General features: G+C 43.3%; 1 protein-coding gene across 1 annotated transcript in view; it reads right to left on the reverse strand.

The window, feature by feature from the left end:
• Window positions 1–25,141, reverse strand: part of fstl5 (follistatin-like 5) — a 127,345-nt gene that overhangs the window by 14,653 nt on the left and 87,551 nt on the right. Inside the window, exons 8-11 of the mRNA XM_053428381.1 lie at window positions 19,189–19,350; window positions 18,289–18,423; window positions 3,399–3,425; window positions 3,047–3,165 (exon numbers count right to left, since the gene is read on the reverse strand). Of these exons, the coding sequence (XP_053284356.1) occupies window positions 3,047–3,165; window positions 3,399–3,425; window positions 18,289–18,423; window positions 19,189–19,350 (443 nt within the window). The remainder of the gene's footprint in view (window positions 1–3,046; window positions 3,166–3,398; window positions 3,426–18,288; window positions 18,424–19,188; window positions 19,351–25,141) is intronic.

Below are 25,141 nucleotides of genomic sequence, written 5' to 3' on the forward strand. Positions count from 1 at the left end.
AATGGTTGACAGGTCAGCTGGTCGAAGAAGGATATTTATCCCTTCTTCAGATACTTCTCTTGAATTATTCAGTCTCTGTATAGTATGAAGCAATTCTTCTGGATACTGGCGACACTGAAACCGTCTCTGCCTGTAGCCGAGACCTTTCTGATACCGTAGATAGGACGGGACAAGTTATTGAGATTTTTTGGATAACACGTCTTAGTATATATTTTACTAACTTGTTGATCAACACTTTAAAGGAAACAAAATCTTCTCGGATAAAATGAAAGCACCTCCACTGACTGAGAGTGAATCACTGAATGAAACTGCTTTAAGCTGTTGATCATGTTCCTTCAGGGACACGACAGGATTTTTCAGATTCTCCTCTGCCGCAGAGGGAAGTCGGCTTTTCTGCATTTGGACATTGGACTGTTTTACGCTGATACTGTGCGTATCAGGGTAAAACACTCTATACGGTACTTAAGGATAATGGATCGGCCGCGCCATTACCATAAACAAATCAATCAATGCTCCCTGGTGATGGGGAAAACTTGAGCTTGGGAGCGGCCTCGCGTTCACGCAGCAATCCCCCCAAGACAGAACCAGAGCCGGCACTGCAGCCCTCGCGGTGATTGATACCCTAACACAAACACACCTCTCCCAGGAGCGCTCGGCTGATTGTTGTGCCTTCACCGCTCTGCATTATGTATAACAGTCGTCCAATCAGTGCCCGGCTCTTGGATGAGGAGCAGCTCGGAGGAAAGCTGTCCTTTGGAGAACACATGTAAATCTACAGGGTTTCTATCAACGAGCCGCTTTGAATATTTTGCTGCTTGAGAGCGTCAGTGATAAACGGTGATTCAGCGAGGGAGGTGAAGCCCCCCCGACTGCATGTGGCCGCCAATGTATGGAATTAAAGAGAGTGGCTGTGAGTCGGCCCCTGTGTTCACCCCGTGTTCACCCCGTGTTCACTCTGTGTTCATCCCGTGTTCACTCTGTGTTCATCCCGTGTTCATCCCGTGTTCACCCTGTGTTCACTGTGTGTTCACTCTGTGTTCACTCTGTGTTCAGTCTGTGTTCACCCTGTTTTCACCGTTTGTTAACCCTGTGTTCACCCTGTGTTCACCCTGTGTTCACCCTGTGTTCACTCTGCGTTCACCCTGCGTTCACTCTGTGTTCACTCTGTGTTCACCCCGTGTTCACCCCGTGTTCACTCTGTGTTCACCCTGTGTTCACCCTGTGTTCACTCTGCGTTGACTCTGCGTTCACTCTGTGTTCACCCTGTGTTCACCCTGTGTTCACCCTGTGTTCATCCCGTGTTAACCCTGTGTTCACCCTGTGTTCACTCTGTGTTCACCCCGTGTTCACCCCGTGTTCATCCCGTGTTCACCCTGTGTTCAGTCTGTGTTCACCCTGTGTTCACCGTGTGTTAACCCTGTGTTCACTCTGTGTTCACTCTGTGTTCACGCTGTGTTCACCCCGTGTTCACCCCGTGTTCATCCTGTGTTCACCCTGTGTTCACCTTGTGTTAACCCTGTGTTAACCCTGTGTTCATCCTGTGTTCATCCTGTGTTCACCTTGTGTTAACCCTGTGTTCATCCTGTGTTCATCCTGTGTTCACCTTGTGTTAACCCTGTGTTAACCCTGTGTTCATCCTGTGTTCATCCTGTGTTCATCCTGTGTTCATCCTGTGTTCATCCTGTGTTCATTCTGTGTTCACTCTGTGTTCACTCTGTGTTCACTCTGTGTTCACTCTGTGTTCACTCTGTGTTCACTTTGTGGGTAAGGGCTAACACTAACCTTAAACATAGAATGGCACTTAGTTGAATGCACAGCTCCGACAAGGCTTGATATTTTGATACTTTAAAAATCAACTATAAACAACAAAGGATTCATAATTATAGGTGGAAATTAGGGCAGTAAAAGTAAAATATTCGTAAATAAGAATAAGTAATAACTAGAATGACTGTAAGTAGAGCATATTACTTCACCAATGCCCACAGACCTATTAGGAAACCAAATTGCACACACACATACATATCTGCCCCCTAAACAGACCATAATTATCCTCTGGGGAATGTTACAAACTATATTGAAGATAATGAAGAAATAAAATCCTGGATTTGCCCCCGGATCTGGATCTACACGGGAGTTTATCAGGTTCTTTGCCCGCCACTCCACTAAATTTGATGGCAATCTCTTCAGTACTTTTTGCGTATTACTGCTAACAGAGATGAAAACACCTCAGGGGAGGTAACTCGAGTGGCACAAAGCAGATCTTTCCTCCGAGGCCAAACAAGTCTGCACATCTAAGCCACATTGTACTGAATTGGAGACACTCTGAGATCTCAACACCTAAGATCTATTTTCCAAATAGCTGACAAAAATGGTGAAAAATCTCACAACTATAAGAAAACTTAAAAAAACATTCCTGGATGTGTCAATTCTGGTGCAAATTGGGGTTCAGCACTTTGTAAATCATCCTGCTGACGAACACAGGGGATGAGAGTTGTGTTGTTTACAATACAGTCTCACAATTAGCTGAACATCTGGTGTCAGTTGCCTGGGGGGTTTGATATTCAGCAGCTTCAACGACACAGAGTTACCTGATCCACCGATATAACACGAGAAGGCTTCTGTGGAAACTCTGAGTCCTGAATCACTCAACCTGAGAGGAAGCTCCTGTAAAGCTCCTGATTTATAATCAACCGACGAAAACATTGAATTGTTTCATTTAGTTTTTCAGTTCATTATTACATGAATCCTCAAGTTTAAATCTGCTGCTCCACTGGTTCTGAGTCTGTGACTTGGCTCCTTTGCATAACAATGGAGAATTGAAACAAACCAAACGTGTTTCTACGCTGACGATATTATTAAATGGGAATTCGTCAAATGAGAAATTACAGTTTGGGGAAAACTGCCACAGGGCTTCACACCTTCAGCTTCATCCTGCAGAGGAAAATATGATCTACAGCAACAATAAAGTCCGACTGCTCGTTCTCACACAGGAAAAGTGCAGTGAGTCAAAAATAACAAAGCTGTTTCTTCTTCCCCGAGCACTCACCTGCAGAGCCAGCAGCTTCTCACTGGGCTTAATGTGTCGTTGTATCTCACACGCCACCGGCTGAATGACTTTTATACCGTCTTCATAGAACACATAGAACATGTTGCCAATGCCGAGACCTGCAGGGGAAAGAGAGAGAGAGAGAGAAACAGCTCCGTTACACACCTGAAAGAGCTCGTGCCTCTGCACAGTGTGAATGTTTGCAACGGAAATAAGCCTACAACACTGTTATCTACTTCCAAAGCATCACATTATTTAATCCCTCTCATCACAGTTCACCGACCCTATTACAAAAATTCAATTAACTCTGAATAATGAATGCCAGAGTGGAGCAGGAGCCGAAGAGACGTACCTTCTTCTCGCCACAGAATGTTCGCCACTGTGAGGGAGAGAGAGAGAGAGAGAGAGAGAGAGAGGAAAAGCGAGGATGAAAATAAAATTCAAGAATCAATAGTGTCCCCTTTTTTGTGAGAGCTAACAACTGAACACTAACTCGTATCGGGGGCCGAGAGGAAGGCAGGGCCGCATGAAAGTTTTATGGAAACTGTCTCCCTGACACCAACAGACAATCGATGGAGCACTCTGCTTGGAAACAATTTGATACCAAACACTGGAGAGCGGAGCACAGTCCACAAACTACAAGCGCTGTAAAACGCCTCGTGATTTTTTGGAATGCGGAAAACGCTGAATCTGTGAAATAGGAGAAAATAAATATATATAGAAACATCGGGAGACATCAGATCATCACCCTTCAATACGAAGAGTTTTATGGATAAGCCGCCTTAGACACACATGCACAGGTTTCAGGCTCAGATGATTATCATACATCATTAGCTGGGATTAGTGCGCGGCTCCTTCAGTGTTGGCTCCTGTTATGGGTAATTTCTCGTTAAATTCACTTAGAGGTGACTAATGATGTGAGATGTGGAGTGAAAGCCACACAACACCCTGAGTGGTTTAATGGGTCGACCCGAAACCTCCGATCCGCTGGCTGTCGGAGCACTCGGAGAAAAAGAGACACAACAGTTGACGACTTAATAAGTGATGTGGTGAGAAGAGAATCTGAAGCCAGTTTGCAGATAGGGCCAGATGTGTGGGAACCTCTGGGGGAAGTGTTGACTTTTAAAGTAAAAATATAAGAAAAAATGAAGGACACTAATTAAGATTTTGTCGTTATGAATGTACAAGCTGTTAAAGTTAAAAAGCCCAAAGTCGGCCCCACGGGAAACAGTTCTCTGTCAGTAGCCCGACCGATAACTCCTAACAAACCAGGGAAAGACAGATTGTCGGCTGAAATTTCCTACACTTGCTGCAGCAATGGACAATGAAAAGTTCATTTTTATCATTTGAGGATAAAGATAGAAAAATGTGGCTTTTGGATTAGTCTGAAATTAGTCTTTATTAGGCAGATTGGCAAAAATGTCACATGAGGAGAATTCCAGAGCTGAGAAATTCTCGACTGACTCTCCTCTGACTCTTGTGCATTGTGAGACCCCCCCGACCCCTTACAGCAGATAAAGTCCAACTCAAGTACTGTATTATATTATATTGTGTTATTGTATAATATATATTATATAACACAGCAGTGATACATGAGTGTGCAGCCAGAGGTGTTCTGCCTCAAAGGGAATTTCAAAGTGGTCCATCAAAAGGTAACATTTGGTTGGAAGTAAAGATGTTGTCTCCGTAAGGACATAAAAAACAGCAGGAGAGTTTAAACTTGTTCTCATAACATAGAGAAAAATGTCAGGTTATATTGATTGTACGTTAGTAAGAGTAAACAATGATCAAATACTTTGTGCTGAGCAACACTGGAGAATTATCTTTTTTTAAAGCGTTGGTTATGCCCAATGTTTTATTAAATCTCATATCTGATTTATAGTTTTTTATTTCTATACATAGATTGTTGTGCTTTCTCTCAGTTGAGAACTAAAAAACTTTGATTGCTATCAATTACAATGATTAATAATTAGCTAATTTGACCAGAGGTTTGCACAGAACTGTCTAGTTTAAATACCAGAGCAAGTTTAGCCACTCAATCAGATTTATCCTCCAGCAGCAGCAGCAGCAGCAGCAGCACTCTCCTCTCCCGCTGCCTTTTTAACCGTGACCTTCTCTCTCATTGTTCATCTGTCACCCAGTCCTCCCTCTGCTTTCCACCCCATCTTCCATTTTCAGGCGTTTTCAGTCTACAAACCAATCTCCAGCCCCAATTCACATCCGATTCTAATCTCACCTCTAATGCGACGCTCGTTCCTGCAGCCTCTTGTTCGGGCGGACGGGGGGGGGGGGAAAGGAAATAGGGAAAGAACGGAGGAGACAAAGCCAACGAGACTCCACCGTGCAGTCAGTCAGTTTTAATCTTTCAAAAGTGCTTTGTCATGTGTTTCCTGTGCACTTCTGCATACCTTTCAGCTCTTTAAAAGTTACACAATGGGAGTGGGGATCTTAAGATACAGGGACGAGGAAGGGAGGACGTGAGGAAGGAAGGAAGGAAGGAAGGAAGGAAGGAAGGAAGGAAGGAAGGAAGGAAGGAAGGAAGGAAGGAAGGAAAGGACAAAACAAAAAAAGGGGGAAAAACAAAAAATGCCCAAGGAGAAAATGGAAGATGGAGAAAATGGAAAAGAGGAGTTGAGATGGGATCTGGTGTGCCCGGGTCTTTTCCAATAGCCCACAGTATTGATGCTATTCATCACTCTGCAGAGAGACTGTGGCTGCTCTGCGCATACAAGGGGCCCATACATCAACTTCATCATCCATATAACAAAACAAGCTGCTTGCCACTGTAGGTGGTGAGTTCACTCTTTCGGGGCCGTAATAACTGTGTTTCCACCGGGCTCGGGGAACGCTGATGCCTGTGCACCGGGCGCCGCCGACTCTGCGGCTCCTCCCCGTCAGCAAGGTTACATAAATTCAATTTGTTTACACGAGCGCGCCGCGGCGTCAGTGGACCAAACAGCCTGTGGTGTTCACCGGAGCTCCGTGGCGGGAGACGGCAAATGCATAATATCTGTGGACTAATTGGGTCAGAGTGGAATCAAATGGGAAACTTAACACAAGATGACTGGCGAGCGGCCGTGCACATTTGTTCGCCGCACTTTCCAGATCCTAGCCCCAGAGGTTTCTGGGAAAATATTGACCCCTGCAGTGTGTTGAAGTTATGCTTCAATTATAGGCCGCGCACAAATACTTTATCACTGACAAACTGCAGCGGCTGTAACAGGCTGAGTGCCGGCTCGCAGTCACGAGGAAGCCGAACGGAATGACAAATGAAACAGAAGAGAAAAATCTTTCCCCCCTTCCTCATCTGCATTGATACAAAACAAATATCCCGTCTCTGCACTGATTGATAACATGCGGAGCAGGTACACCTCATATCCATTACTCCGGCAGAGGGATTATGCATCCACCTGCCAGCTCCCACTTACAGCTCGTCCAGGATGGAGACGCCTCTGGACGCCTGCGTTGGTTCTTAACTAGTAGACCTGGAGAAACTTTACAGATTGCTTCTATTCTGCTTTCTCAAATGAGCTCTCTTTTTTTAATACTTCTTGTTAACTTGATTTATACAACCTCTCATGTTATCTTTATTTCTTATTTTATCTTTACTATTTTTCCTGTTAGGCCTCATTATGAGATGACCGGTCATAGAAGGTACCCTCTATTGACTAATATCAATATTTCTTGTTCATTACTGAAATTAAGAGAGTTCTGTTAATCGTTTATGGGATTTAAGCATTTTTGTGTGTTTTTTTCCTTTCAGCAAAATCAGCAGCAAACCATGAAAAGACAAAAACTTTCCAAAGAGAGTAGAAGACAACTCTAATGTGAGCTGAGGTCATGAAGTTTAAAATCTTTCAAGCCAAACAGACATAAAAAAAATAGATATTTGTCTTGTATGATTTGAAAAATGGAGAAAATGACAGTTTCAGCTTTCAAGGGAAAGTCACGACAGGTCATTTCAGACACTGGCGCGCCGCATGCTAATTCAAAGTGGCGACCAACTGGTTTGTGTGTTGCTCTCCGTCGCGTTGAAGGGAATACTGATGAGGGAAATATCAGTTTCAGTCCTTTGGCCTCACTCTGCACTACACAGCCATGACTCAAGCAGTGATTCAGCTTTTATGTATTCACCTTCTTTTCTGCAGCCAGTGAATTTGTCTGATTTCATTTTCTGTTGCCGTGCTGCAAAATATTCGAGGATGATTGATGATCGAGGGCCGACTTCAACAGAAAGTCCCACACACTACGATTTACAGTCAGGTGCAGTCGGAGAGCCTTCGGAATGACAGCGCTGCCTGCACTGGAATTAGAGCTAGGAGCCTGTGGGGGGGGGGGGGGGATTGATAGGCGTATCATGTCTTTAAGAGGAAAAGTTTTGAAAAGACTTAATCCTTGAAGAAAAAAATCCCTGAGAGTTTCGAGTTAATGGAGAATGAAACATCAAAGCCTGAGAAATAAAACTCTCCGTCTGTGATCAACAGAAACAAAAAACTGATACTGGACACGTGGAAAGATGAATGTCTATCTGTCCAATGACTGCGTGCATGTGAGCACCATTTTGTAAGATTCATAAAATTAAAAATATATTTTCAATGCCTCAGTGATTGAAGTCACTGAAGCTGCTTTTAAATGTGCAATAAACTCACAAGAATTCACTGTGAGCGAGAACTGAGGCTGGTGCCATGAATAAATATCCAGATATTTATACGTCAAGTCCTCCAGACAATATCCTGCTGTTCTGGAAATGTCCGACTGTGACCATTTTAAATGTCTGAAAATGGCTTTAGGGTGACTAAGCCTTTTAAGAATTTCAGTCAATCTTTTTATTCTAATGTAAAAAAATAAACCACTCAACAGCTGGTTTTCTGTTTGCTTCGTTTTGTAGTTATTTACATTATTTTGTATATGAAAGCACACGTGTGATAACAGTAACAGGAGAACTCCCTTTTTGAAAGCACAAACCATGAGGCCGGTGAAGATGCCCACTTCTATTCGTCACACTGGGATAAGAAGTGAATCTTGAGTCGCCTGCAGGTTCCCACCTTCTAATTCCTATCAATAATATTCTCATTACATCAGGTTTGTAACAGAAAGCATCAGCGGGGAAATATCCATAAGCTGTCATGTCGGAAACCCGCGGCTTTAAGGCATTTAAACTTTCCACTGGATTTACGATAATCGCTTCACGAGGCCTTCAGCATGAAACCCAGTCGACAGCCACTCGGCTCCTGGAGATGGCGGCGCTGCCTGGTTGGAGCCGCTCGCTGCTGGCAGCCGGTCCGCCGCTGTGTGAGAGCCCGCTGTGATGGGAGGGACAGCACTGATGGAAACATGGACGCTGTTTTGGCACGAGCTGATCTCTGTTCAGGGGATATGGAGCAGACGGTTTGCCAGAGAGCTCGGAATGAAAAGAGCTTTGTGAAGACTTTGGTGTGAAGTGGTCGTCCTCGTACGTGAGGGATCAAAGCGCAGGAGATTGCAGGGCTCAGGTCCAACCAATCACTTCACCCGCATTGATTTGACTGATTAGATCCACCTCTCGTGAACCAGTGTCGTGTCTGATTGGAGCCAGAGCCGAGGAACATCTCAATACCGAAAGGTGGAGGGATAAATAATTTAGAAGAACAAAGAATAAAGAGGTAAATAGGCAAAGTTCAATAAACTATGCAGCTATTCTCACACTGATGTATGTGTAAATGTTATTTTTCAGATAAGTTTGGTTTTGTCTATTAGTGCAATAACAACAATGTGAAATGTCAAGTCTCTTTGGATTGGTAATGACTCCAAAATAACGGCAAAAGTACAAAATGGCTGCTCGTGTAAATATATATAGTGTCAAATGTTTGATTTTAGTTAGAAGAAGAAACACCAGAGAGAACAGGGTGATCTACATTTAAAGGAAACCAACCGACACGATACTTCAAAATAGCCAAAATAAAGGTACAGTGCATATGGATTGGAAACGGGTGAAGTGACCTCAGCCCGTCGGCAGATGTGTCACGAATTCAATAACAGATCACGACTGAGTGGAGATGTTTTTCAGTATAAAGGCGTAAACTTGCTTCCCTGCCCACTGAGGTTTCAAGATCCCTTCTCCCTGCTGAAGTATGTAAAGGTCATTTACAGTGAATCATAAACAGGGAGAGGACAGTATGGAGGAGAAGAGAATGCTAGGATAGAAAGAACTTACTGTAAATCATGGTCAACTTAATCCCTCTCAACACGTTTTGCTTGTGAATGTGAATGTGCAGAATCTGAAGTCGAGGGGAAATATTTTGAGGAGGCGTCAGAACATTTACAGAAAAGCATCAGCTATTAGCTTTTTTTAATAATCAGCTTTTATATGCAAATAGCTGCTGACAGAGATTAGCCAGCGAGTTGTCTGGACCTAAACCATGTTCAACCCATAAAAACTGAAATAATTGTCCTGTAAAGAGGCGGAGATGGAGTCAGATATCCAGAAGAAGAGCTACTTTCTAGAGTTGATGGACTTGTACGTTAAGTGGACTGATTGGTTGTCGAACGTCCTCTATGAGCTTTGCAGAGGAAGGAATCCAGAGAAGCTGTAGTCCAGCTCCTGCACCAGTACAACCTGTGCCACCACCACATGCAGAATAAAGCATTGACTGGAGATAAAGTGTGTGAAACAGCTGCTGAATATTTCATCCGGGAGGATTCGTCTGTTATCTGTCTGTGTTGAACCAAGTTTGCAAAACCAAGCCTTTGCCTGAGCTGCCTCCTCCAGCTTCTTGTCTCTCTCTCTCGAATTTGTTTCATCTTTTTCTCAGAGAGCACCTTCCCTGTAAACAACGTGTGGCCAATAATACACTTTATTTTGAAAGACACATCAACGTTAGCCAAGTGATAACCCATTAAAATATTCTGCAGAGGTATAACGTTCGTGATAAAGAGTATGAACATTTAAACAAAACGTCCACAGATCCTAATAAAGCCTTGAAGGTTTCAAGGGGAACAGTCACTGCACAGTGAGAACAAACCAGATAACACTGCTACTGTTCTGTCCTCTATGCTAATGAGCTCTGTAAGGAGAACACAATAAAAAATGAATTATACAGTGAAATCCTTCTGCCAAGTGAGAGAGACAGGTCTAAATGGAGTTTTCTTTTTTCTCCTCAAGTCAGAGACTCAACTGACAACGATTCCGTCCCCTTTTGAACTGTGGCTCAGCAGCTCGGTGAATAACTCCCGTAATTAAAAGTTCTCTATTTGGTCCAGAAGTGCACAAAGAGCAGCAGCCAGAGCGACTACCAGCCTCAGTCCACTCTCCAGTCCTCATGCAAATCCCCGATACCAGACACGGAGGGCAGCATAATGTGGAGACGTAAGAAAGTGGAGACACTAAAGAAACAAACGCAGGTTCTGAGTCCCACGGATTCCTCTGACGCCGCAGAAATAATTGGCACATGGCGAGGGGCAGATATTTATGCCAGTTTAGCAGCAGCCTGTCAGAGATGGATGGTGCTCTGCCGGCTGGTGACAGACGGTTAAACAGATCTCAGAACAGTGACTGCTCAGGTTTTTTTCCCAAACAACGAGGCGCGTGGGTAAATCTGAGAGAACAACAATCTGCAGATGTGTAGGCGCCTGAGAAGAAAAAACAAGGTTCTGACCTTCACGCTCCTCTGAGGTGAATTCATCTTAAGAAGCTCATTTATGCCTCGCTCATCACATCATGTTCTCCTGCTCGGCTCCGGCTTCGCTTCCTTTGACAACTGAGCTCAGTTTGTTATTCAGCCCCCTCTCTCTCTAATTCAAGTGTTTTTGAACGAGTGGCCCGAGGCAGATCATGAATACACTTTCCCGGAAATTAGATAATTACTTTCCACAAAGTCAGATACCAAAAAAAAAATGTCATGTACAAACGCAACGTGTCATTTGAATCTGAATCTGTATCAGATCAATGGTACAACCCCCATTTTTTAATATCGGTTGTCCATGTTCCCTGTGCCTGAGGATCACTCAGTCAGCACCAGAGGGTCCGACGCCTGAACACAGGGCCGCTGTGACAGGTTGCAGGGAATTGCCCGGGGCCCCTGAAAACGGCTGCAACAGCAACTGCAGTTTCATCAGAATCGTGGTCATAGACCCCTTAAGAGGGGCCACATGCCGCTTTACCTCTCTGCCAATAGCCCTGTAATGTTAGAGGTCTGAAGGCTAGCACATCTATCATGTAGCATGTGTTTCCATGCAATCTCAGAGCCCCTCTGCTATTGTCTGACAACAAATTAGCCTTTTGGGGCTACGGTATTTCTGAGGCTGCCAGTGTAGACGATCTGGGCCACGGCTCCATCTTCCGGTCGTTGTACAGTGTTTCCAGTCCGACTAGTTTCTTTTATCTTGTACTTTTTGAAGGTGTTTTTCGGTCCAGGCGACATTTGGCTCATCCTTATTAACAGCTATTTGTATGCAAATGCAGATAAATCAAAAGGGCTGATTTGGGTCAATGTGTTCTGCTTCTTTTTCTCTCCACACACACAGTTTACCTTCGGGGAAGTCGACTACAGATGAAAACCTGGTCCCTCATCTTTATCTTCTGCACATTCACATGCAGAGGCTGTTTGTAGAGATTAGGGTTTGATGTAGGGCCTCCCAGATCGTTCTGGCTTCGGAACCTCCAAAGTCTGTTGAAGGTCTTCTGCCTGGATACGTACAGTACATGATAACAAGCTTCTTTTTAGGTTGTGAGGACATCGCTTTCCCCTGAGATATGATCATGATTGATGCTTCCACTCCTGATTGGTGAGCTCATCTTTAGAGACAACTGCATGTGTTGACAATACACTCGCAGTATGACGTCCATTCAGCAGCTGCTCAGGAGCTTTGGATTGTATCCGGAACCATCGTCAGCAGATGGAGTCGGCCCAGTCGCGGAAATGCAGACGTTCGCATTTCCATTTTTATGAAAAGATGAGACTGCAAGTTCCTCCTTGACCTTGGCAACTGCAAACGCTTATGTTCAGTTATTATTTTAGATATGTAATTTGGGAAACAGACTTTGAAATAGATGAACCTGTGAATCCTAGAATTGGTTTGTTTAAGGTCAGAAGTTTGTTGGCTGCATGATTTCTCTCACATTTTGCCTGCACTTCAGAAACCAGGCTGTAAAGCAGATGTTCTGATGTAATAAGTGAGCCTGTGAGAGCCTCTCTGACCAGGACATGAGGCCATATGGAGGTTATATGGATTCAAACACTCCATGTTCTCGAGTCTGTGGTGCACGATATTGATTTATGCACAAGTGGGTGCACAGATGTTATAAATATGAGTTTTTCATCACACTTTTGCAGGTTGTTTGCTTTTTAATGGCTTTCATGTACGACCTCAGTTTCTGCAGCTGCATGTGCAAAATGGGTTTTAGTTTGATTTACTGTACTTACTGATCGTTATCTCCACCAATCAGGTTCTGTTTAAACCCTTGCCCTTCTTTTTCACTGCTTTCTCACGGAATCATTCTTTCTGGATGAAAATAAATCAGGCATATTTAAGGACCTGATCTCTCTGTGTGGTGCGCTTTAATTGAATTTAAGTGTTTCTAAGTGGGCTGTTGGGCCTTGGTGGAGCTCAGCAGAGTGCCAGTCTAGTTTGAAGTGTTTCCTCTTCTCCATGAGGTTTTTCTTTTGGTAATCGACTGAAATGATTTTTCAACAATTGGCCAAAATGGGAGGTAATTACCTTGGAGGCAATATGACAGGATGAAGACTGAATACAAAACTTTTTCTGTATAACAACTCCCTGTGCTGGAATTGAACAAACCTTGAATATCTACAGTATATACCTGGTGGAAATACATCTTAGTAAGCAAGGTACATGGACAACCACCCACGTACATTGAACAATACTTCTTCAGCTGCTCGTCTCAACACGACGGTGAAAATAAAATGTATTTTATCAAGCTGTGTTATATTCTTGCTCGGTAATTGTTGGATCCGATATTTACTGATGTGACAAAACAACCCTGTTTCGAATAAAACTGTCTTCAACTTGCTGCTGGTGATTTTAAGACATCAGATATCGATGCACTTACAAATTTGTCATATTGAGAGGAAAAAGCTGTTTTCTACAAATGTATTTTTTTTCCCCTAAGACTATGCAACCATAAGTCACTTGTGGTTTATAATATTTCTCATTTGCACAGTGACTTGTGCTGCCATGTGACGTAACAGGGTCTGACAGGTACAGTGAGCAGAGGCCAATGCAGCACGATGGGCCACGCTGGTGAGAAGCTCTTAGATGAAAGACACTGCCAGGTTTGATGTACTCGTAAGAGCCGGCTGAGTGTTGATGAAGACGAGTGGTTGAGGTCAGCGAGGGGCCGGCGCTCCTCGCGACTCGGGGAAGAAGCGAGACGGTGAAACGAGAATGGATCGCTCGCTGCAGATGAGACAAAAGGTTGATATCGATGTGAGGTGAAGCTCGGCCGGTTGCTTCCTCAGGTTTGTTACAGGCTCATAACGCTGCCTTCTCCCTCAGAGAACTGGGTTATGACGAGGGGAGTTCACCGGCTGCATTAAGCATGTACTTCTTTGCACGTTAATGTAGGTAACGTCTGCCTTTCACAGATTAAATGCAGGTTATCTCCACCACATTGAGGCTGAACTCCATTTCCAGGAGGGTGGCTGACGGCAGCAGAGGAAGAGAGTTGAGGGATGGAATGAGCTGAAAGGGGAAATGTGAACAGCAGGACTTTGTAGAACAAGATGAATTCGTCCATATACTTAAGAAGAAAAATAATTCAGAAGCATAAATGAAACTTTAACATTGCTGTGGAATCTAAATGTATCAGAGAGTGCTTTGAATACAGAGAAGGAGAAATTATTCGGGCGACCTGCATCACAATCAGCCTCAGTTTGTTCAGGTTACCTTGACCAAGAGTTGGGAACATTAAAGGAACATGTTCTTATCTGTAATTATATTTCTTAAATATGAAAATAACATTTTTTTCACTTCTACCGTATTCTATTCTCCCTTTTCAATATTTCATATTACCACTGCCAAGCAGGTCATGGTTTGAACCCTATCCGCTTTTTTGTTTATTAGCTGGATTATGCAAAAACTACTGAACGGGTTTCTAAAAAATGTTGGTGGAAGTATGAGGATAAGGCCAAAAAATAGCTGATTACATTTTGGAGAATATCCAGACTAAGGAGCGGATCCAGGATGTCTGGATCTGTGATTTTTCAGGGATCTGTCATATTTAGGGGACTGATGTCAATGAGTTTACTTTGTGCCATTTGATGCAGCTCTATTAAATTCCAGGGGACCGTTGGGCCTGAGCAGAATTTTTCTTGTTGTGGGGGAACAAGCTCTGTTATGTACAGCTTGTTATTCTGTTTGCTTGTTGCAAGATAATAAGGCATTGATTAGAAAAACATACCTGAGAAAAGCTCTGTGAGAAAACCTAAACTTGGAAAATGTCACTTCTCAATGTGTGAAATGAAATTCCCTTTAATTAATGGATATGCCAATTTACATACACGTTTTTTTATATCAAGAGGAAACAGTTTGGAGGAAACATGCACAGATAATTTCTCGTGTGAGATTCATAGCACACGTGAATGTTTTGCATGGAGACATTGGCCGACTGTGTCTCCACGGAGCCTGAGAGCCTGGAGCCGTCTGCACAAACTGTGTTGTTCCAGCAAAACACACAACAACTTAAATAAAAACCCTGACATGCTCTAAATATTCAGCGCAAGATCATCTGTTTGCATTTGGCATTAAACCAAAAGCAAATACACCGGTGCTTTGTTTTTTCCGTAACATCTGCTTGTTAAACATATTAATAACCACAAACAGGAAAAGAAAAGCTCAGGTGAAAAAACAAACAAAAACCAGCTGCAGTGCACACTAACACTCGCCGTGCCTGATTAAGTTTGCTTCGTTAGCGCACAACCACCAGAATACACACACAGTCGTTCTGTTCTGCGCTTAAACGCTGACGTATTGACAACAGCTGGCAGCTTGCCTAGAAAATATCATCCAGCTGCCCCCTTAGTGCAGCGGCCAATCAGGATATCTGTCCATCTGCGGCGGCTAATCAAATGCCAAGACAATGCAAATAAGGAGACAGGGTCAAAACTCCAACCTTTAGCCGGCTCACCGAATTAATGAGTTTGGTGTTTGGTTGTTTGTTTCACCTTCTCACTTTTAAGCAGTTGCACAATCAAAAGCGAGGCTGGACTTTAAGTTTATGAATTTCTCTCATTTTCATTCCGATGTGAATGGTGCGTTCTCCTGCGTGAGGATAACAAAGCTGTTCACACATCTAAAGGTCATTTGATCAAATATGTCCCCCCCCCAATCGCTGATTAATGAGTGTATGGATATTTCAAATATTCAAAATGGTTTAACCTTCAAACGGGACATTTGCAAGTTTCTAAAAAAGCTGAAAATGTTTACCTGCTCTAATGTTCATAAAACACATCACTTTTCAAAGACTGTCCGCTGCTGCAGCTCCTCTGTTCAGCCTCTGTCTCTTTAAGGCCTCTCCTAATAATGTCCAGTCTTCTTCAACAGTTCCAGACGAGCTCTAGGCTGCATTATGAAAATGATAAACATCAGGGCCTGACAAGTTATTTAATTTTTTCTATTGGGGAGAAAAGCTCCTGTTTAATTACTTTTAATTTGAAATTCAAGCATTCAATCGTAACGTGAGGAAATGTTAATATTCAACATTCAGTGGCCTGTTTGAATTTAAAAAAAGTGAACCAGTGGGTAGTTTTAATTGTTATTCAAATACAAATTTATTTGAACTTGATTTTTTGAAAATCTTCCCCTTCCTGCAGACTTTCTGCTTCTTGACTTTTCAGAGTTTTCATACAACTTACACAACCAACCTGTGTAACACAATGAAGGAAACAGGCTGAAATAATGAAGAAGCACGTCTCCTATAGTTTAGTCTCCTTTGTCACACTGCTCTCTCTCTCTTTGTTCCCTCACACTCACTACTCTCTGCTCGACCTGTATTAAAAGCACTTCATAAAACTCTAGAACTGCAGAAATAGATTTGACTTGACATCTTGTGTGGATTAAACTAACAACACTTGTCTTTTGTTCCAGACCTCATTACTGCTTTGTACGTCCTGATGTCTGATGACAGCAGAGCGCGGTGAACATGTCAAACGCGTCTGATACCAAGGTCATTTTTAGTTCCTCTCTAAACCTCACGCTCTATATTTAACATAATTACAGAAGGTAGACAAAGTGAAACAACTTGCTGCTGCAGAGTTGAATTATTTTGGATTCAAAGCCAATTAGCAGCATTTTTCAGGCATGAAAGGCGGCAGAGAACTCACACTTTGATAAGTAGGATTTCAAAGCGACATGAGGCGACTCACACATCTCGAAAGAAACAGAATCTCCTCTGATCAAACCTGCAGGTGCATCAAACCCCCCAAAAAACTGAAATTGATTGAATATGTCGAGGGAAACAATCTGGAAAGTCATGCCATCATAGACTCTTCACAAAGAGCTGCAGTGACAAACAGGAACAGCTGCTATGAGACGGAATCAAACGGGAACATGATGAGGCTGAAAAATGCTTTTTAGCTGGTGATCAAACATAAAGGAAACTAAAGCATTTACATTATTTTAATTATCCCCCGTAGTACTGAATGAGTGTTTAACCATTCAACAGATAATTCATATACAGTATTTGCCTGCGATTATTAATCCTCCTGTGAAAACACATTTGGTATAATTACGACTGTGCCGTATTATATTCATGTTCATTATCATTTTGTACAGCAGCCTGCACACGAGGGGCCACAGGAGGAGCTAGAGTTAGAGACGTTACATTTATTACATTTATCTGCTTATAACACTTTTATTTTGTTTTAATAAGCTATTTATGGGGCTAAATAATATTTAAATAGGTAACCAATGTGACTCTCTCACACATGCATTTCAATTTAATCTCTTTTATATGATACTTTTGTATGCATTGGCTGATGAATACACCCCACTCAGTGCTATTCTGCTGTATGATATATTACTTTGTAAATCTAATATCTGTTGGTTGGAGAAAGATATTCTGTCGGTTTTTCTTTAAGTGTTCAGTAAAATATGTAAAGTTTGAGTATTTTGTGACATAATCACAAGATTGCGTCATGCAGTACTCAGTACTATCATGTACGTTCTTTGGACAAAATCCACAGCATTTGTAAACGCTGCATGAATTTGACATTATAATCCTCCCTGCTGAAGTCAATGTCTCGTCAGAATGTATATTTTCCGGCGCTGTCTCGAAGTTCTCTAGTATTTCATGGCTGCAGGCGGTGTGACCTCACATTAGCCTCCGGCTCACAGGGAATGTTAATCCACGGAAAAAATGAGTAGTCGGCCTCTTACTCACTCAACTAGTCTTAATAACGGTGATATTCTCGTGTGAAGACTAGTCATGGACACAGTGAGTAAGATTTCCAGGCTACGACAGCGTGGTAAAGTCGGTTTCTTCTCTCTCTCTCCATTTGGTAATGTTGTAGTGCAGCCACGTCTGGCTGTCTGCTGATATCCCTTTGAACTGCTGTCATGTGGGGTTGCTCACTTTGGGGGGGGGGGGGGGGGGGGGGCTGCAATACCCAGCTCCTCGCAGCATTTTGGCCCACGGTACGGCATCAAAGGCTTCAAAGCACACAAGTGACATCTGACCTGGCCGAGCGTGATCCTCTAATGCGCGACTGGCCGGGTGGAGGAAGTCTGGGTCCGGTGTGAGGTGTGGGACCGAGCACACGTGGGTTGTGTGACCCGACTGCAGAGTGAGTGGCTGTGTGTGCTGTGTGCGGAGCCCCTAATTACCCAGAGGCGGGAAAAAACAAACACACTAACAACTGGCCTCAAATCCCAAAGACAGATTCTGACATTTCGGAGAAGGTCAAAGTTAATTACGGAGAGAGATTCTAATAAACAACAAGAAACAGGGGGAGATTGTTTGTGCTGGAAAATGCTCCCAAATTAGAATAAGACGTTTTTTTTTGTGGCACAGCCGCTGATTTCACAAAGACCTTTTGAGCAGTGGCAGCTTAGGAACCTCCCTGATGTGGAGTCTGACATATTCAGCTTGTATATCAAGACTAGGCTAAAGCATCAACCCGACGATACAGACTAAAGACAGTATCGCTACTTCTGCCCTCGCAGAGGCTCCATCGTTGCACCACAGGATATCAACTATTAAGAACTCACAGGATTAATTATTAACAGATCCATTAGCGTGTACATACGGGTTTTGCGGGCAGAGTCCTCCACAAAGAGCGAAGAGATGTCCTCGTCCACGCCGGCTTGGTTCTTGGCGATGCAGGTGTAGGCGCCGGTGTCCTCGAAGTGGACGTTGCTGATGTGCACCTCACTTCCATTAGCTTTGAGGAGCAAGACGGGGAGAGAGACGAGATAAAAGGTGACTTCATGCTACAGTTACTCTGTTACATAAGTGTTCTCTCACATGTCGGGAAACCGGGGTGAGAGGTTGGTACCAGGGAGAAGTCAATAAAGTGGGAGTTCAGAGGGAGAACGCAGCACAGGCCTCATGCTGCGCCTGTCATTTAGTGTTTTTGTGCACAACCTCCCAAAAAATAATAATTTGTCTTCCCTGTTCACTGAGAAACCTTCAAACAGAGAAACTCTGACTCTGCCTGTTTGATCCTGCAGCTTCACAACACACCGAATCTATCAAAATACAGATATTATGAATCTGTCGATGACCTGAATACATTCACATTTCAAGTCTTTAAACTGAAAATAGCAACAACGATCAATAACTTCTTTTCCCGGAGGCAGCCAATCAGCTGCGAGGGGCATCAGACGTGAGTCGATATGACAGAGAAAACACATTTACCATTATAGAAGTGCGTGTGATCCTTATTCTCCATTACTTTGAATTCCTCAGCCCAATGTTATTTGTGTAAAATGAATCTTTGCAAACAGTATTAGTCAGAATTGACAGTAATATAGCAGCAACGATAGTGGCATTTATGTTTGTGGTATAGTTGGAGCAGTTGCAGGAGGATTTGTGGCAGTAAAAGTGTTGGTAAAAGCAGTAGTAAAATAATAATGGAAGCAATAGTAGAGGTAATAAAACTCTACAAGTGTCCAGGCAGCGAGCTGTAAACCCTGGACTCCCGTACCTTGCAGGGTGAGCTGTTTGGACAGTTTGCTCGTGATGTCCATGCCGTTCTTCAGCCAGGCCAGCTGGGGGTTAGGTACACCCTCGGCGTGGCAGCGCAGGCTGGCGGTGACGCCCGGCTCGCGGGCTTGGCTCTCTGGGTAAACTCGGATGACGGGAGGAACTGAAAACAGAGTGGAGAAGAGGAGAGGAAGACATGTGAGGAGGGAGGAGGTGATGAATGCTGCACAATCTTCAATCAATCAATCAATGACATTTAAATGCTACAGCCCATGGTCACAAATCACAGTCTGGCTCATCGGGCTGAACAAGGTGCGACTTCCTCTTGTTCTTAATCCTCACGTGTGAGAAAACACAACCACAATAAAAACATTTGAAAAGAGAAACTAAACGTAGAAACCTCAGAGACCAACATGTGCAGGATCCCTCTCTCATGAAAAAGACAGGGAGCAGTCTATCAGTGCTTAAAATATTTATACGAAAGAAAAACTCCCACAGAGATGAATGGAGCAGTAATTGCAATTGTAATAATTAGAGCAGTATTGCCAATAATGGTAGTAAATGTGAGTAGGCGTATTGTGTGTATAAGCAATCTAGTTGTAATCACAATCCACAATCAGCTGCCCCCACGATCATGATCCACTGTTGTTTGCACGAGTGTCACCTGAGGTAGAGAGGCGACCGTATATTAAATGAGAAGTTTTCGAGAAGATGCCGAGTCCTGAACTCACGGCGTCGCATTACTAAACACTATCAACGGTATCAAGTGTATTCTCAGGATTACTGAATAGCCTCAGATAAGGTTAACACGCTGCTGCGGAGCCAAACAAATCAGATAAATAAGGGAGAGAACCTCTGTTCGGATGTTATCGATTTAGCCTGGTAGTCATTGATTTCACGTAACCCCTCTGTCGGGGAGGAGATGAGAGGATAGAAGCAGACAAAACAAAATGTGAGTGAAAAAGGAAACATCCCAGACTAAATGTCACTTCTATTAAAAAATAAAAAAAAGTCTTGCTCTTGTTTACTCTCCCCTGCAGCAAAAACAAACAGGAAAACCCTCCTACTGTACTTCCTAGAACGTCGAATCCACATAAATCAATGAAGCAGACAAATACATTAATAATATGTATTTATGCATTGGCTGAGAATATGCCACAAGTTTTGCTCCACACCCCGGGGGGTGAACTTGTTAGAGTCTTGCTCCGCAAAATGTGGAAAATATCAAAAGACTGAATTTGAATAATCCTTTAAAAAAGGAAGGAGCGTTCTCCGAAATAACACAACAGTGATAAAACCTTTCAGAGGGACAGTCGTGTCTCTGAGGAGACGCTCACGCTGGAATGAGGACTGAAACTTGGACGGTGACAATGAGCTGTTTACGTGACCGTGAAATAGCAGCTGTCACATACAAGGATGACATCAAGTCTCTCCATCACGCCATCTTGATCTGAGCAATCTCTCATAGCCTGCGTGGCCCAAATCAATGTCCTCTTTCCTGAAAGAAACTTCGGAGACGCGAGGAGCGGAGGATGGAAGCTTGGCAGACCACGAGAAGGCAGACGTGCTGTAGAGACCATTTCCTGTGGGCGCTGGGTTTGGAGGAAAGTCTTCACTCAGCCAGGTGAGTGAATGGACTGGAGATTGCTGCCACGGCCATCTGCCAGCCATGGCACTCCTGGGCTTTGGCGCTCACGTCCACCTGCCTGCCGGCGCGATGCCCACAGCGGCCCACAGGGGCTCTGACGGCGCCCAGGTTACTTTACCAATCACAGTCACAGAGACACTCCAGCTCCTCCGATGCCCCTCGGCTGTAACAGGGTTGACTGAGCGCAGCACACGGAGACACTTATTTTGTACGATCTTCTGAGTGAGGATTATTACTCACACTTAATTTCCTCTCACATGCCCACAGAAGCATACAAAAGCTCCGGCCTCACTCCTGAGTGTGTGTGTCTTTGTGTGTGTGTGTGTGTGTGTGTGTGTGTGTGTGTGTCCAGCTCATGTTCTCACTCCAGATTTACTTCTCTGCCTTTTATCTGTTTTTCAAATGTGAAACAATTTGTTATTAGAAGATTATTTAATGCTCGACTGAGAAAACCACTTCACCAAATGCACATGAAAAGAAAAGCTGTGATTTTCACACATCTAAAGAAACCTGTTCTTATTTAATTCTCACTTAAGAGAATCGAGGTGTTCACATAACATCCAAATATTTATCTAACATATGCTGATGGTATTTACCAGAATAAAATAATCTATTACTCTCCACAGAGGTTATGTCTGTGTTTGTTTGTCTGTTAGTTTGAAGGATTTTGCAAAAACTACTGTATGGATAATACCTACAAATACCTGATCCCAGTTCATGCAACTTTCTCTTTTGAAGGAAACAGGATGAAATATGTTCAAGCCTTAGATTACAAGTTCTGTTACTTGATCACATAATTAATGTACAAATTCTAACTTTTGCTGATCCGAGTTTGCAGCCTTTGTATGGGAATGTTAAGTGAATAAGAATAAGGGAGGAAAAGCAATATAGAAACTTCACGTCTGACTCCGGGGAATTGAAAACCTCATATTGTATAAGAAAAGCAATAAATCGAGAAAATAATATGCAGCTTAATCAAAAGAGAAAACATTTTAGTTGCAGTCACACAGAGAATTATTGTTGCTTCTGCCTTCCATTACTGAGGATTAAATGAAGAAGCTAAATTCAGCAGAGTGGTGGATGCAGCAGCGTCCGTGCAGCCGGGCCAGGACAGAAATTACATATTGTCTGGATGTGGAAGAGTCAGAATCAAAACCTGCTCTGACACAGATAATCAGAAACTCGGACAATTAGAATAATGTCTCCTGGTTTCTTTATATTAAATATAAACTTTGCTGCTCAAATATGATCCAAACGAGGATATTAAAATGAAAACTGGTGATCGTCTATCAGAAGAAATAAGACACGCCCCCATCTCCATCCTTGTTTTGTAGATTCCGGGCAATTAAATCTTTCATTTTGACATATTATGAAATCATGAAACTTCCCACTGTGCAGACAACCAGGTGGAATCAAACTCAGGATCTGGAACATGTGGAAACTGTCGATTTGTCTCGTGTGTGTTGTTTCTGACGCTGAATGGCAGGATGTCTAGGTGTGTGTGTTTGTGTATTTCTGTGTGTTGTGTGTTAAAGGAAGATTTTGAGGTCATGGCAGACATGGAACGTAACTTTTTTTTTGTTTTCCTGGCACGAAATCACAACAACCTATTAATCAGCGGCCGTGTCCTGCGAGCGCCGATCGACCAGGTTCCCTCGAGCGCCTCATTAATAAAACCTCTCAGGTTGCGTCTCACAAAGTTGCGTTAATTAGTGTGTTGTAATTAAAACTTAGGCTGTATCCACAAGCCTTTTTTTATTCCCAGAAAAAAAATAATTGTGTAACTGCCACAGCGGTCAGTGAGAGGGGAGGAGGGGGGGGGGGGGGGGGGGGGGGACTCTTCAAAAGCTTAAGCAGCTTGTGTACAATGCAGCATGAGCACTTTATTAGGAACAGCTCAATCCAGTCTCAGTTCTTTGTGACTCCACAACAAGTCGGAAAACTTTCCTTTGAGACTCTGCTCCGTGTCGACAGGATTGCATCATTATCTCTGCAGATCACATCCCACAGATTTTCTGTCGGATTACGATGTGATGACTCGAGGGAGCTTTAAATTCCCTGAAGTCCGTGATTGCAGTTTGAGTTGTCGTTTGCTTTGTGACACGGTGCGTTGTGTCATCAGAAGATGGTCAATTAGGATCAGAAAGGAAGAAACACATGGTCAGCAACATCAACAGAAAACCAATGAAACTGACCTGGGTCCACCCGCAGCTTCCAGGAGGGAGAGCGTCATCGACGGTTTAATACATCAACCCCCCCGCTACTACTAATTACAAACGAATTACATTACATAACACAATTAAATAACATTACTACATCTATTAATATCACTCTTATTCACACTCCAGCCTCACAGGGCTTAAGTACACAAGTCACACAACTGTTCATGGTCTCCCCCCCCCCCCCCTGCTCGAGGGTTCCTCCAGTTAATGAGTTAAATCTCTCCACGGTCATCAGGGCGGCTCAGTGTGGGAGCCGCTGGGTTCCTCCACAGATGGTTCAGCGCCTCGGGATAATGTTTGTATCATAGAAACAGATTTGAATGTAAATTGAATTAGAAATTAATGTTAGTTTATGTAAAAGTAGAAGTGACACCACCCCCCACCAGAGACTAACGCCTAATCTCAGCATGTAAAAGGAAGTGAAATAAATGTATTGTTCTCTTCTTTGGGTCATGCACCACTCGTACACCCTTTTATATATATATATATATATATTCGTAAGTTTTGTGGTTTTGTTTTAGTCAAAAAAATGGTTGTGTCCATATTGAAACAGGTGCAGAGAGTCAGAGCAAAGATCTTCCTGTGATCACTGGAGTGTTTTGTTCGGGGCCAATGTAGAAATATCTTGTGCGGCTGTTCAGACTGATAGAAAATGGACGGCACGCCATCGAGCCCACATCTCATCTCATGCACCTTTTTGGGTAAAATGCTTTTTGTGATTTGAGAAAATGGAGCTGGTTGTCACTTTGTGCTGAAGTACTCTGCCTATGATCCAATCACGGCTTGTAACACCACATCGGCTGCCAGATGGGTTACAGTAAAAGTGTAGGTGCAGCGAGTAGGGGTGTACTTACAGAGGAGGTAAGTGCAGGTCTAATCAGAGCTGAAAATGGGTGTTTAGAGGCAGAGCAGAAGCTGAAGTCCTCTGTAGGTTTCATGATGGACCTAATGCAGCCAAACATCTGTGATGTGAGGGGCACCTCCTGCCAAAAGACACTCATGACCCGGCCTCGTTTCCTCCAAGTGAAGCTTTTGACGCAGGTATTCCCCGAGTTCAGCATGAGGCTAATACATCACTATCATTGCAGGCTAAAGAAAGTGTTCGGCCCTTTTACATTTTGTATTCTGCCAGTTTCACATCTGTTGCATGTTAGAAATGTCCACATAAAACTGCCTGGTGGAAGGAATCAAAAGAATGAAATAGAGAATATTGTAGAATGGAATAAATTAAATTAACTACTACGTAATAAGAAGAAGCTTCATCATCATCATCATCATCATCATCGGGAGAATCAGTTGCCTGAGAGCCCGGCTGCATCCGTTCAGCTCTTGATGACCTGTGTCCAATTGTTTTCATATCAATTAGATTTTAATTTGTTTCCTCGACAGAGTGAGAGTCGCAGTGAAACACGAGTCAGAACATCTTTGTCTCCGGTAATGAGACGTCTTCATGAGCGAATGCAGAGCAGGTGGGAGTGTTTATCTGTCAGCTTAAAACCAAATCCTTCAGATTCAATAAATCAACAGGGTGATGACGGAGAATTAACAAATTAGACCTCAGCAGGAAAACACTGAAAGAAACTGTGAAGAACACAAACCTCCTGATATGATACTGATAGTTTTTACTATGTATTTGTACAGTTTCACCCATTCACACAAATTCAAACATTAACATACTGATGACGCAGCGTGAGGAGCAGATAGAAGTTCAGCGTCTTGCTCAAGGACACTTTGACGCAGCCCGGAGGAGTTTGCGTCTCCTGATTGACTGGATTCTTCTCTATCCCCCAGGGAGCAAGAACGTCATTCACAGTGTTCTAATAGTTCACAGGAAGAGGAGTTTTTGATAACGACATTCTGTATCCGGCCCATATCAAGGTTGTACTGACACGTAACTGAGCCCACGATGAATTTCCCCCGAGGTCCCGCAAAGGACATCTGGATCCACCAAGACAGAGCTGAACGATTTACACAGGGACAAATCCTCACCGAGTTAAATAGGAAACACCCACATCAAAAAAAAATATATGCTTAACATCCCAGCCCTGAAAGACCCTGACTGAACCAGGATTCGAACCGGGAAC

This window comes from Pleuronectes platessa, chromosome 8 (genome assembly GCF_947347685.1).
Source record: "Pleuronectes platessa chromosome 8, fPlePla1.1, whole genome shotgun sequence".
NCBI lineage: Eukaryota > Metazoa > Chordata > Actinopteri > Pleuronectiformes > Pleuronectidae > Pleuronectes > Pleuronectes platessa.